Source organism: Dipodomys ordii, unplaced genomic scaffold (genome assembly GCF_000151885.1).
Source record: "Dipodomys ordii isolate 6190 unplaced genomic scaffold, Dord_2.0 Scaffold23, whole genome shotgun sequence".
In the NCBI taxonomy this organism is placed as follows: Eukaryota; Metazoa; Chordata; class Mammalia; order Rodentia; family Heteromyidae; genus Dipodomys; species Dipodomys ordii.
Genome location: NW_012267239.1, coordinates 2,494,950 through 2,507,107, shown reverse-complemented (window position 1 = coordinate 2,507,107; position 12,158 = coordinate 2,494,950). Strand labels below are relative to the sequence as shown.

The 12,158-nt window shown below is 42.1% G+C and overlaps 1 protein-coding gene across 1 annotated transcript in view; it reads right to left on the bottom strand.

Annotated features, from left to right (window-relative positions):
* Morc2 (MORC family CW-type zinc finger 2) overlaps positions 1 to 12,158 on the bottom strand; it is a 38,856-nt gene that overhangs the window by 17,963 nt on the left and 8,735 nt on the right. The window contains exons 4-6 of the mRNA XM_013014442.1: positions 5,728 to 5,796; positions 5,128 to 5,218; positions 1,390 to 1,498 (exon numbers count right to left, since the gene is read on the bottom strand). Of these exons, the coding sequence (XP_012869896.1) occupies positions 1,390 to 1,498; positions 5,128 to 5,218; positions 5,728 to 5,796 (269 nt within the window). The remainder of the gene's footprint in view (positions 1 to 1,389; positions 1,499 to 5,127; positions 5,219 to 5,727; positions 5,797 to 12,158) is intronic.

Here is a 12,158-nt window from a genome sequence, read left to right as displayed (position 1 = left end):
GTCTCAAATGTATATTTATTTTAATACATTCTTCCACATGTATAGATTTTGCTTCTAAGTAATGTTTTTTTAAAAATATTATCTTTCTTAGAACTCCTACTTCAAACATTACTCCCCCTAATTATGCCAACCACCATGCAGAGTCCAGCAGAGTATAGCAATCCAGTTGAGGTACCTCAGGGATCTGAACCAGATGGCCTATCCTTATACAAAGGGACTCTGTATCTCCACAAGTGCCAGGATGATAAACTGCTAAGAGTTCTGAAACACTGCTGGTTTCTAAGAAGCTTCCTGCTGAAAGCATTCAACCACAGGGCTGGTTTGGACACATTCCACCTAGTCTAAACTATGATCTTTATTTTGAAATTTTGGCTGAGTTCACACTAGAGGACAATCCAAAATAGTGACCTTCTAGCACCAAGTAAGGAAAAAATTTCAACCTAGCTTTTCCACCAATAGAAGTGAGTGCCATTTATGTTCTACGAACTTGTATCTTCATCTCCATTCTTTATGGAAGCAGCTGGTGACAGTGGCATCCGTTTAGACTGTGGCACTCCTTTCCACACAGGCACTCACTTCTACTGGGCACTCTTCCTTCAGTTTCAATGTCACATTCTCCTGCTTTTCCTCCTACCTTTTGTGTCCTTTGCTGCTTTCTCCTCTCCCCGACCTTTCCATATTGGCCTACCCAGTTCCCAGGTCTTCTTCTCACTCCCCTCTCTGCTTGAGCCCAAACCTCTCCCAAGTCCAGACTTGGACTTCACTTACACAAACTTACACTCTCCCTTCCAAACTGCCCCCCTGCTATTCTTTCCCAACTCTGAATAGTACACCACCCCCAACTGCCACACCAGATCCTTTAAGTCATTCACAACCCCTCCTTTATTTCTCTCACCACCCCTGCTATGTATGATTCCCACTGGGAAAGCACAGCCAGGGTTTCTCAGCTGTCCACTTCAACATTCACACACATCTCCATCTTTCTAAGCTGATCATCACACAGTAACCACACAGACTTTGATGAAGGTCTAGAGGAGCTGCAAATCCAACTCTTGGCTCCTGCCACTTGATGGCCTGATTCTCAGAAACAGAATAGCACATCAGTGCATTGAGATTTGATTTCTTGCCCCTAACAGTGACTTATGACTACAACCCAGCCCAAACCACTGGAAACAGGACTGGAGGTGTAGCTTAAGTGGTACAGTGTCTGCCTAGCAAATGTGAAGCCCTAAATTCAAATCCCAGGATCTCACATACACACAAAAGAGAGCTTTTGCTTCCTCTCACAATTCATGCAACAAGCTAGTCCCATAACAATGACTATGTACTACAACCCTGTAACCCCAGGAATCTGCAAGTGGCAATTCAGGCCACAGGGATGTGACCTACTTCATCAATGCCTTCTTCCTCATGAAAGGTGCGGGACAGGAAGAGACAGGTCATGGTATCTTCTTTCTTGGTGAAGAGAATAAAATCTTTCCCAATACGCATTGAGCCTCTTTACAAAAAGAAAGGAGAAAACTGGTTATTCTTCCAGAAATTCAATCTCAGCCTTAAGAGGAATAAACCCCAACCCCACCATGTGACTGAAACTGAGAGCTCTTTTCAAGGTCTCTAAGCTGAGTTCCACAGCTCTTGTTCAGTCTTCATTCAGCCAACACTCTTTCCTTTGCTTTTCTGATAGCTTGTAATTCCTAGACTTTACTTACAACTTTCTCAACAATACCTAGCCTCCACACAGGGCTCTCTTTCCATCGTTCATTTTTCCATCTCTCATCTTTCCATCTTTTCAGATATTTATTACTGGCCACAAGCCTCGTATTAATCGGATTCTTAGCTTGTCACCACAAGGTGAACAGTAATTGCCCTTGGGCTCAGAGTTCATCCCAGCCACACGAGGTCCACTGTGCGCTCCATGCCATTGGATGCCATTTTATTAGGTAGCACCATGAACACATCATCTCTCTGTGTGGGCCACACTCAGTTTCCATTCTAGCCTTCCTTCACTAGCACAAACACGTCTCCTGTCCACTTAGCAAATGGCAGCACCATCAATGGAACAGTTCAATATTTATGCTCATGCGTGTTCCAAAAGCTAGAATGAAGTCAAGGCTCAAGCAAACACTGGGTCCTTTGACAATTGTGTTCAAGGAGGACTACGATTGGCTGATGTCCAATAACCACAGCCATCCTCTGTCTCAGAATGGCTCTGACACCTTGAGCTCCTTCGGACACAGGCAGGTCCTTACTTTCAGATGCTGCCAGTTTCTGGGAACCGAGCCTTCCACAAGCAAAAACGTCTGGAATTGATGGTTTCCTTCCATCTTAGCTACATTAATCCTTCTGGGGAGCAGGCAGGGACAGGCCTTACTAGGTAGCATGAGGAAGAGCAGAAGCATGAAGCACTAGTAGGAGAACTGCCTACTCAATAGGAAGGCTGTTTAGCTTCTTTCTTCTGAGCAGCTTCTGGGGCTTTATGGCTATTATCTCATTAGTCCTCACAACATCCCCAGGAGATGACAGAGGTGGAAGCCTTGTTACTCTCATCTGAGTACAAATACAAACCAGACTAGCATGCCAAGCACACAAATGAATGTCATGCCCCATTTCCCCAAACAGAAAAACTCCTGGGACACTCTCTAGAGATATCCTAGGGGCTGCCAAATCCTGTTTCTTTTCCTCCTCCAGCACCTGGGGTTGGCAGGGCTCCTTCCCCTTCAATTTCACATTTCTCCTTCTTCACTTAAGCTTGAGAATAGCAAAAGGAAGTACATCATCTGCCTTCTGAAAAAGCTTGTGCTTGCTCTAGCCTGGCAAAGTCTCAGTCTGTCTTTCTCTCTCCTCTCTCTCTCTCTCTCTCTCTCTGTTCTTTCCTCTTTGATGCTTACTATAGATAGGGCCTTGATACCAAGAACCCCAAAACCTGATCGTTTCTCACAAGTCACCTTTTCCTGGTACTCTTTTCCAACTCCTGAACTGTTAGTGTTACATTGTCCATAACAGACACTAGGTGGCTCCCATTTTAATGGAACCTGCACTAGTCTATTGAATATATGTGTTCGTTTCCAGTCTTCTATGCCTTTCTGAGTTGCATTTCACTTACTCCTAAACCTCCCTGTGTAAGAGAGAATGTCAGAGGCCAAAACATCTTTTCCCTCCCTGGTTATAGAGCTTGATTTCAGGGCCTGGGCACTGTCCTTGAGCTCTTTGGCTCAAGGTTAGTGCTCTACCACTTTGAGCCACAGCTCCACTTCTGGTTTCTGGTGGTTAATTGGAGATCAGAGTCTCATGGACTTTCCTGTCCGGACTGGCATTGAACCACGATCCTCAGATCTCAGCTTCCTGCATAGCTAGGATTATAAGCATGGGCCACTGGGGACCTGGCCAAAACCTCATTTTCTAGATTAGGAAAGATACCCTCAGAAAAGTGAAACTGAGCCCCTGAGAACTGATAGGACAAGATAGATAAAGGCAGACCCTCAATCCAGTTGGGAAATCAGACTTTCCACTGACTCTAGAAAAACCTGAGTTTTGGGAGGACTTAGATCACCTGTATGAGAATCCCCTGGAGAATGTTCCCAAATGATTCACTTCATTTGTGAAAAACACAGTTCCCTTGGTCCTATCAAGACTTACTGAGTACCAGGCACAAGAGGCTCATACCTGTTATCTTAGGAAGCTGAGACTCAGGAAACTGAAAGATCATGGTTCAAAGCAAGCCTGGGCAGAAAAGTCATTAAGAATCCATCTACCAAAACTAGAGGCATCACTTAACTGGTAAAGTGCCAGCCATGAGCAAAAAAGTTGGGCAAGAGCAAAACACCCTAAGTTCAAGCCCCAGAACTAACAACAACAACAAAAAACAGTAACAACAACAACAAAAGACTAACAACAAAAGCCCTCGCTGAATTAGGGTAAGAGCCTGCTATGGCAAGATCTGAGGAGACAGAAGCTAGAAACCAGACCAGGGACTCTCACAGCAATGATAGCAATTAATCTTTAATTGTTTGGTATATATTATAATCTCCATTTACAAAAAAAGAAACTACAGCTTACAGAAATGGGTAAGGTTTGAACCTTACTTTGTCTTATTGAAATGAACATCAGCTTCCATTTTTCAGTTAGAAAGACCTGATTCATAGCCCAACTGTCCAAATAGACACTTACAATTTTGGGCAAGTCACATCACCCCCATAAACCTCCATTTCTTAATCTGAAAATGGGAATACAGTCCCTGTGTATCATAGGGTGACAAAGATTAAGTGTGACCACTGAGGTGAGGTTTTTAGCAGGGCCTCGCCTAGGGTAGGTGCTTATTATTACCATCTGGTTTCTAACCTTGTGAAAGTCCAGGAACCAGGTCCCTGATTTCTTTGGAAGCACTTTCTCCTCCACACCAGAAGCACATGGCATATGAGGCCCAATAATGGCTGTTGATAGATCCTCTCTCAAAACAACCCGTTTCCACAGCATGACTAGAAACATGACTCCTAATTCCATTTGCACACACTCCAATTCCACTAAATCTTATTCCATCGAAGGTATGTACAGCTGGAAATGAGCATTTCAGAAATAGAAACCTTTCTCTTGGGGTTTCACTCAAAACCAGAACAACACATTCCAAACACTTTATAAACAAGTGGGAACTAAGGGCTGAGGGAGAGGTCTCAGGGGAGCTGGAGACATGAGGTAAGAGCCTTTCAAGTTATGAAAGACCGCATCGACTGGGGGGAGGGCTTCTCTCTCACACACTGGCTCCCCAGCACCTAGCACAAAGCATGACACACTGCAGGCCCTCAGAAACACTGTTATACCATAAGGTCAACCCCTTACCATCTTCTATGCATCCTAACCCCATAAAAGAATTACTCACATCCTCAAACACAAGGAGAGACACAGTTCTAGAACACCAGGCGGAGAGAAACACACAGCTTCTCCCTATCAACTTACTTTGAACACTTATGTTTTCCATTCTGTACAGCACACTGAGCTAGACAAGTAGTTATAAACTACCCCCAAATCATTTTCTGGAGTCCTGGTCATGGAAGGATTAGTGGGAGGACAGTAAGAGAGAGAGCATCACGTGGTTTTGTGTTCAGCCCTGGGACAATCTTCTAGTATACTTACGATTTTAACCCATTTCCATACTGCCCGATCTGAGTGGACTCTGGTGTTCGCTTGGCTGACTTCCCAAACTGGATCACACTTGCAGCATCACCTGAAGTGGCAGACACAAGAGAAAGTGAGAAGTTAGTATTTATCTCAGAGGCTTCTCAAAGTCTACAGTCTAAGCCTTGTTAAATCCAGGTTTGTGTGTGTTAAAACCTCTCTCCGAGGAAACTGGCAACCATGACTCACATGGAGGAAACATGCATGGCTTGTCAGTACTATGGTTGCACCATATTTTCTGTTACCAGAACATGGTAACAGGATGGGGGAGACCTCAGAATTTCTGGCCTCAGGATGTAGTACAAACAGATGAATACCACATCAAGAGACAGGTAATTTGACTTTAAGTTGCCATTCAGATTGTATCTCCTATGTTAGGGCAGGACCTAGCAGATCTACAGTGGAATTAAACTTGAGATGTTGCAACTGGTCTTCTTCTCAGGTTTCTCACTTCCCCTACAGCAACAGTGAGGCCACAGAAAACCAAGTTTAATAGTAAGTGTTTTATAGAAATGGATATATCCTTCCCAAAAGAAAAACAATGATTTCATCACTTACTCGGATCCATTCCTGCTCCATCATCCAAAAAGCAAAGCATAAATCCTCCTCGAAGGTCCTCTCGCCTTTCTATGAAAAGAAGTAGCTGCCATTAGTAGGCTGTTATTCACTAGAGGTCAGCAATATGAGTATGAACCGAAGAATCATCAATGTGAAGCTTAATACAAAAGGGTCAGGTCAAATCTATCTTCTCCTACTAGTCCTAGATAATGTCAATTAAATTTCAAAACCCTTCAGGGTAATGAATCCTATCTCAAAGTTGTTCCAATGCTAATTTTTTTTTTTTTGGTCCCGTCGTGGGCCTGAACTCTGGGCCTGGGCGCTGTCCCTCAGCTCTTTAGCTCAAGGCTAGCGCTCTACCACTTGAGCCACAGCGCCACTTCCGGCTTTTTTTTTTCTGCTTATGTGGTGCTGAGGAATTGAACCCAGGGCCTCATGCATGCAAGGTAAGCGCTCTACCTCTGAGCCACCTTCCCAGCCCCAATGCTAATTCATGACAAAGATTTGAGAGAATCTTTAAGAAGGTGGTACATACTACCTAGTCCAGGATCTAATCATACCAGAGACCACTGAGTATGTATAATTTCACACATAGCATCAGTCAGCCTTGTCTCTCAGCCTAGATTACTATCTGCCCTATACCCATAATCAGTGAAGTACTCTATTACACACTGTACCTTACCTACACTACTCAACCTAAGTGGGTATCCCATTTTCTTTGTGATTATAATCTGGGAAAGCTTTTATTTAAAAGGAAGCTGGCCATGATATGGTACAATGGAAGCAGCTGCCATCTAAAAGAATTACTATGTGACAATTAATATATGCTTCTCTCCAGGCCAACTACAGTTTGGGAGCTAATTGGTATCCATCATATTCCCTACTAGCAATGGGTCCTTGAAAGGGGATGAGACCTTGAAAGGGGATGAGATGACACCAGGTACAGTGGCTGGACCTGATTACAACAGTCTTCTGACAATAAGATCCAATAGCCAAGGAAAGACAGCCTGGCTGACACGAGGGAAACACAACAGATAGCAGCTGCCACTCCAATGGGAAGATTAAGAACTTCTTTTGGCAGATGTCTCCTGTAGCAACATGTGGGAACCCAAAGCAGTCTGGTCTAGCATGTCAAAGACAATGGAGAGTCAGGCTCATGTCTGTAATCTTAGCTACTCAGAAGGCTGAGATCTGAGGATCGCAGTTCAAAAGCGCGGTTCAAAGCCAGCCCAGGCAGGAAAGTCTGTGAGACTCTGATCTCCAATTAACCAACAGAAAGCCAGCAGTGGCACTGTGTGGTTCAAGTGGTAGAGTGCTCGCCTTGAGCTGAAGAGCTCAGGGACAGCACCCAGGCCCAAGGTTCAAGCCCCACAACTGACCAAAAAAAAAAAAAAAAACGACAATGGAGAAGAGATTTCCAAACAGGGAAGGTGTTATACTAGATTCCAAGGTGCCTTTTGATTCAATAGTAGGTGCTAGTCTTGGAATTAGAAATATGGAGACATGAAAGAAAGAAAGCCTGAAACAGAGGTGGAGGAAGGGGACCCACATAAGCTAACATCAACCCAAGTATAACTTGCTGTTCATGGTCCACTGTTTGGCACAGGCGCAAAAATAGCACTGCTACTAAAAAGGAAGGAAATCTTTATGTATGAAAAGGACAAAGGTAAGGGTGCTTGGAGTCTCTTCACAACAGAGGATTTTTTTTTCTTACACTCAAGCTGTAGTTCATCAAATCTGTATAACTATTAATGCTGGCACATCTGTTTTAAATGCTCTTTGTCCTCCCCTCAGGCAAAAAAATTCAAGTGAGTTGTTACTGCCCCCTGGCAAACAGACTGCTTAAAGTAATTTTAAAATGCTATTTTGAAAGGGCTATAAACCACAGAGATTTAAGTATCTCTTAGTGTTCAGGAAGCTGAATATGCATTACAAGTGCCTCTTGAAAGTTCAGGGTAGAGGGTCTTCCTGGAAGTACTACTGGTAGAGAAGAAAATTTTTCCCACTGCAATGTCTCCTATTACTGGAGAGTCCAAATGAGATGTGGCAAGCAAGAACATATATAAGAAAAGTTGGGGGGTGAGGGGAGGGGCAATATCTGTGTTTCCATCTGGCAGAAGCAAAATGCCATACTGAGATTCAAACTAGCTCAGGCATGGAGTCTGCTGGCAATAGAGTTCTAACTTTAGCTTAGAGCCATTTGCATACACTATGCCATAAAAGGTATGTGAAACTCTAGGATCTAGAAATTGGTTTAAGCCAAATGCAACTGAAAAGTCCCCAAGATTACTGACATCCCTCGAAGTACCTAAGAAGCTACTTTCTAGGCTTGCAAGCTGTTTCAGCACAATTATCACTTAATAGTGAGCTCAAGGGCTTTTTAATGTATTTTACAAGAGTAAGAAACCATATGGTAAGGCCATATAACTACTGTACATGTTCAGGAGTGTCAAGGTCCATGGTACATGTAGTAATTCCTCAGGGCAGGAAAAGATTGGATAATTCAAAATTAACTTCAACTTATAAACAGATAGAATGATGTCTTCACCTGGTGGTGAGGTACATGTAAACCACTGGTTACCTAATGACTACTGAAAACCTCCTATGGCGGGGACAAGAGCAGTGACCAATACAGATAGATGTGCCCAGTGTCTTCATGGAGCTTGTAGTCTAATAATTCTATTTTCTGCCACTCTTTGCAGCACCTGAGATAAAGAACAGGAGTTGGCTAAAGGATAAGATGGGGAAAGAAGCCACAAGAGCAAAGTGTAATGTGCCTAAGAATGTCCTGAAGAGCTTATAAAAATACAGAATCTGGGTTGGACCTTAGATAGTCTGACTGCACAGATCTAAGGTAGGGTCTGAGAATATGCATTTCTCCTAAGTGTTGAAATGTTTATGAGGGTGAAACACTGATATAGAACCAACAAGAAAACTAAGCAGTCATCCCTGCTCAAAACTATCTCCCCAGACAATCCACTACTTAATTAACTTGTGATGCTTCTGCCTCAGATTCTCAAAGGTTGAGATTATGGGCAAGTACCAGCATACCAGCAAAAGGCTGCACTTCAAAACTCCTGTAACTCTTGTAAAGTCTAGCTTCTCCAACCAAACCTGATATCCTTCCATTCAATTCGTCCTGAGTTGGAAATAGGTGAAGAGCCAGGTGTATTGGTGTACACCTGAAATTCCAGCACTTAGGAGACTATGGTAGAAGGATCCTGACCTTGAGGCCAGCCTGGGCTATATAATGATACCCTGTCTTAAATGAAAATAAAAAAAGAAAGTGGAAAGAAATAAAACAGAGCTCTAAGTCAAAATTGTAGGTGATAAATAATGGTGTCCTTTACACAAGTTGCTATGAAATGACAATCAAGTTCTTCATTTTATTCTGCAATCTTAAACTTCACATGCTCCAAATGAGCAGAATTAATTTATTTCACTTTCACTTATTTTTCATTTATTAACCATTGTCTTGGATCACAAAAAGGGATCCCTCTTAAAGGAGGTGGTACTATGCTTCGAGAAAGGTAAGAAAGTCAATAAAACTCAGAATCTAGGCCACATACCAATGGCTCATGCTTATAATCCTAGCTACTCAGGAGGCTGAGATATGAGGATCGAGGTTCAAAGCCAGCCCAGGCAGGAAACTCCGTGAGACTCTTATCTCCAATAAACCACTAGAAAACTAGAAGTGGCGTTGTGGCTCAAGCAGTAGAACGCTTGCCTTGAGCCGAAGAGCTGAGGGATAGCGCCCAAGCCCAGAGTTCAAGCCCCACGACTGACCAAAAACAAAACCAAAAACAACTGAGAACTATTACTTATGTGTACATCTTCATAGTCTGGCTGTAACTAATAAGATTTCTTTGGGTAAGTGAATACCTCTGTACTTTGAAAGACTGGCTCCTTTCTCTTCTTAGCTTTTTTTATTTTTTTGTTTTGTGGGGTTTTTTTATGCTTTTGTTTATTTGTTGTTGCTGGGTTTTTTTTGTTCATTTTTAGAGACAGGTCTTACTATTTAGTTCAAGATAGATTGAAATTCACAATCTTACTGCCTCAGTCTTCTATTTCTAAGATTATAGTAGTGTGCTACCATGCTCAGCTTGCCCTTCTTAGATTAAATGAAGTTTTGAAAATGTGATTATTATGGTGACTTCAGTCCCTATGTTATATTTGAGGAGCTTCCCAAACACAATATCAATCTAGTTTCTGAAGAATAGTTATTCCAAGTATTCAGTTGTGAGTATTTATTACTGATATCACACATCTTTGTAGAGGCCCATCTTGCAATCTCAAAGTACTTAAGAGTTAAAACAAGTGTTTTTCCAAAACACTATGCTGCTTTCTGCTTCCATCATACCATTTAATCCTTAACTATCTTGACTGCTCCCTTAAGATCTAGTTACCATTCTCTAATCATTTGTAGTGTGTTAATTGTCTCTCCAATTAGAGGCTAAATTCTCAGAGCAAAGGCCTAATCTCATCCTCTATAAATTTCCCAAAGCACAACAGGAGGAACACTAAGCTCAGAACAAATGAGCACTGGACATTTTTCACTCAAATTGAAATCCAACTGTTCTGCAGCATTCTGAGCAACAAGAACTAAATTTCCTTCTAGAAATTCACCCACTGAAGGTAGCACAGGGGAGAAAGGTAATCTTTTCTTTTAAAGTTCTTATGAGTAGTTGTTGCTGATATCATACATCTTTGGAGTAAAAGCCCATTTTTACTGCTTTATCATCTGTGCAGTGGTTAAAACAGCCTCTGTTTTTTTCAAGGTAACTGCTACCATGGCTGGAAGCACACTCAGGTGCAGGTTGGAAAGGCACCCCTGGCTTTAGTAACCTTCTTAACATTCTTCTGTTGTACCCCTTGTTCCTGTTTCTAAATCAAAAAGGAATCACAAAGTGAGACCCTGTCTCAAAAGTGAGACCACTTTCCAAAAGAGGACTTTCACGAGTGAAGAAGTGCAGCTGATATGTACATGTTCTGAATATTTTCTTTGCTCCAGGCATATTAGGCATGAGAACTTCAGCATCTATCTGGAGATTCCCCATAATTATGTGATATTAAAGGTTTGAGAATTATCGTGTGCTTATTCCCAATCACCAAGTGAGCCCATGAAGAGGGGTTGATAACTGTATAACACATATAACTGTATAACACATAAAACACACAGACTTTCAGAAGCAAGACAATGTTATTCAAAATATGACCTCAGCCAGGTACAGTGGCTCACATCTACAATCCTAGCTAATTGGGAGGCAAACATGAGAAGGATCACAATTTGAGGTCAGCTGGGAAAAAGTTAGCAGGACATCATTTCAACCAATAGTTGGGCGTGGTGGTATGCACCTGTCATTCCAGTTATGTAGGAACCATAGAGAGAATGTTCACATAGATCCATCCTGGCAAAAAACATAAAACCTAGTCCCCAAATGAAAGCAAAAGGGCCCCAAGTGATAGAGCATCTGTCTAGCAAGCAATAAGCCCTAAGTTCAAACCACAGTACCAAGTACTTTTTCCAGTGTACATTGTGTATATATATGTAGATTAGATAACTCTGTATAAATACACACATATCTACAAACTTTTCAGAAGATTTCAGGAACGTGTCAGCAAAATAAATCATACCAGTCAAATTGGATTTAAGAGCTGCCTTCCTCAATTCTGTCACCAGATTTTTAATGTCTAAATGACCTAAAAAGCTGCTGGTGCAAATACCAAACAACAAACTATTAAAAAAATAAATAAATGAAAGGCCAGACAAATCTGAGGATCCCACTCAAAGTCAGTTTGGGCAGAAAAGTCTTATCTCCATTGAACTACCAAAAAAGCCAGAAGTAGAACTGTGGCTCAAGTAGTAGAGAGCTAGCAAAAGCAGCTCATGGACCAGCACAAAATGTAAAAAATAAATAAATAAAAGGCCACTGATCTAAGGATTTTTTTCATTGTTTCAACCACTCTAGGAAAAAGAGAAGATCATACTATAAAACAAGAGAATTAATCAAAAAGTAGCTGTTTACAGCTTCCAATTCCAAGCCAGGCATTCCTCCTTCCTATCAAGGACACCTCTATCTGAGGTCATCTCTGCAAAACCAGTGCTAAAAAATCCCAACCGGCACTTGTTTTGTGCAATGGACACCAGCTACACTCCTGGCTGGAACTGTTGTCTACTTCTTATATGGCAGGGGAAAAACTCCAACAAGATCCCTTTCCAGCAAGACAACCAGAACTCTGTCACTTCATTCCCCACAACTCTCTCCATAACCCCACAATACTGCTGGTCTCCACAGAGTAGGAGACCTACTCTTAGTTTCAAAACCAGTATTCTGGGTTTCCAAGACATGCCTGACCAGATTTACCCTGTTTCTACCTACGACAGTGATTTTGCCATCTCCCAGACTGCAGAAACCAATTATTTCCCATCT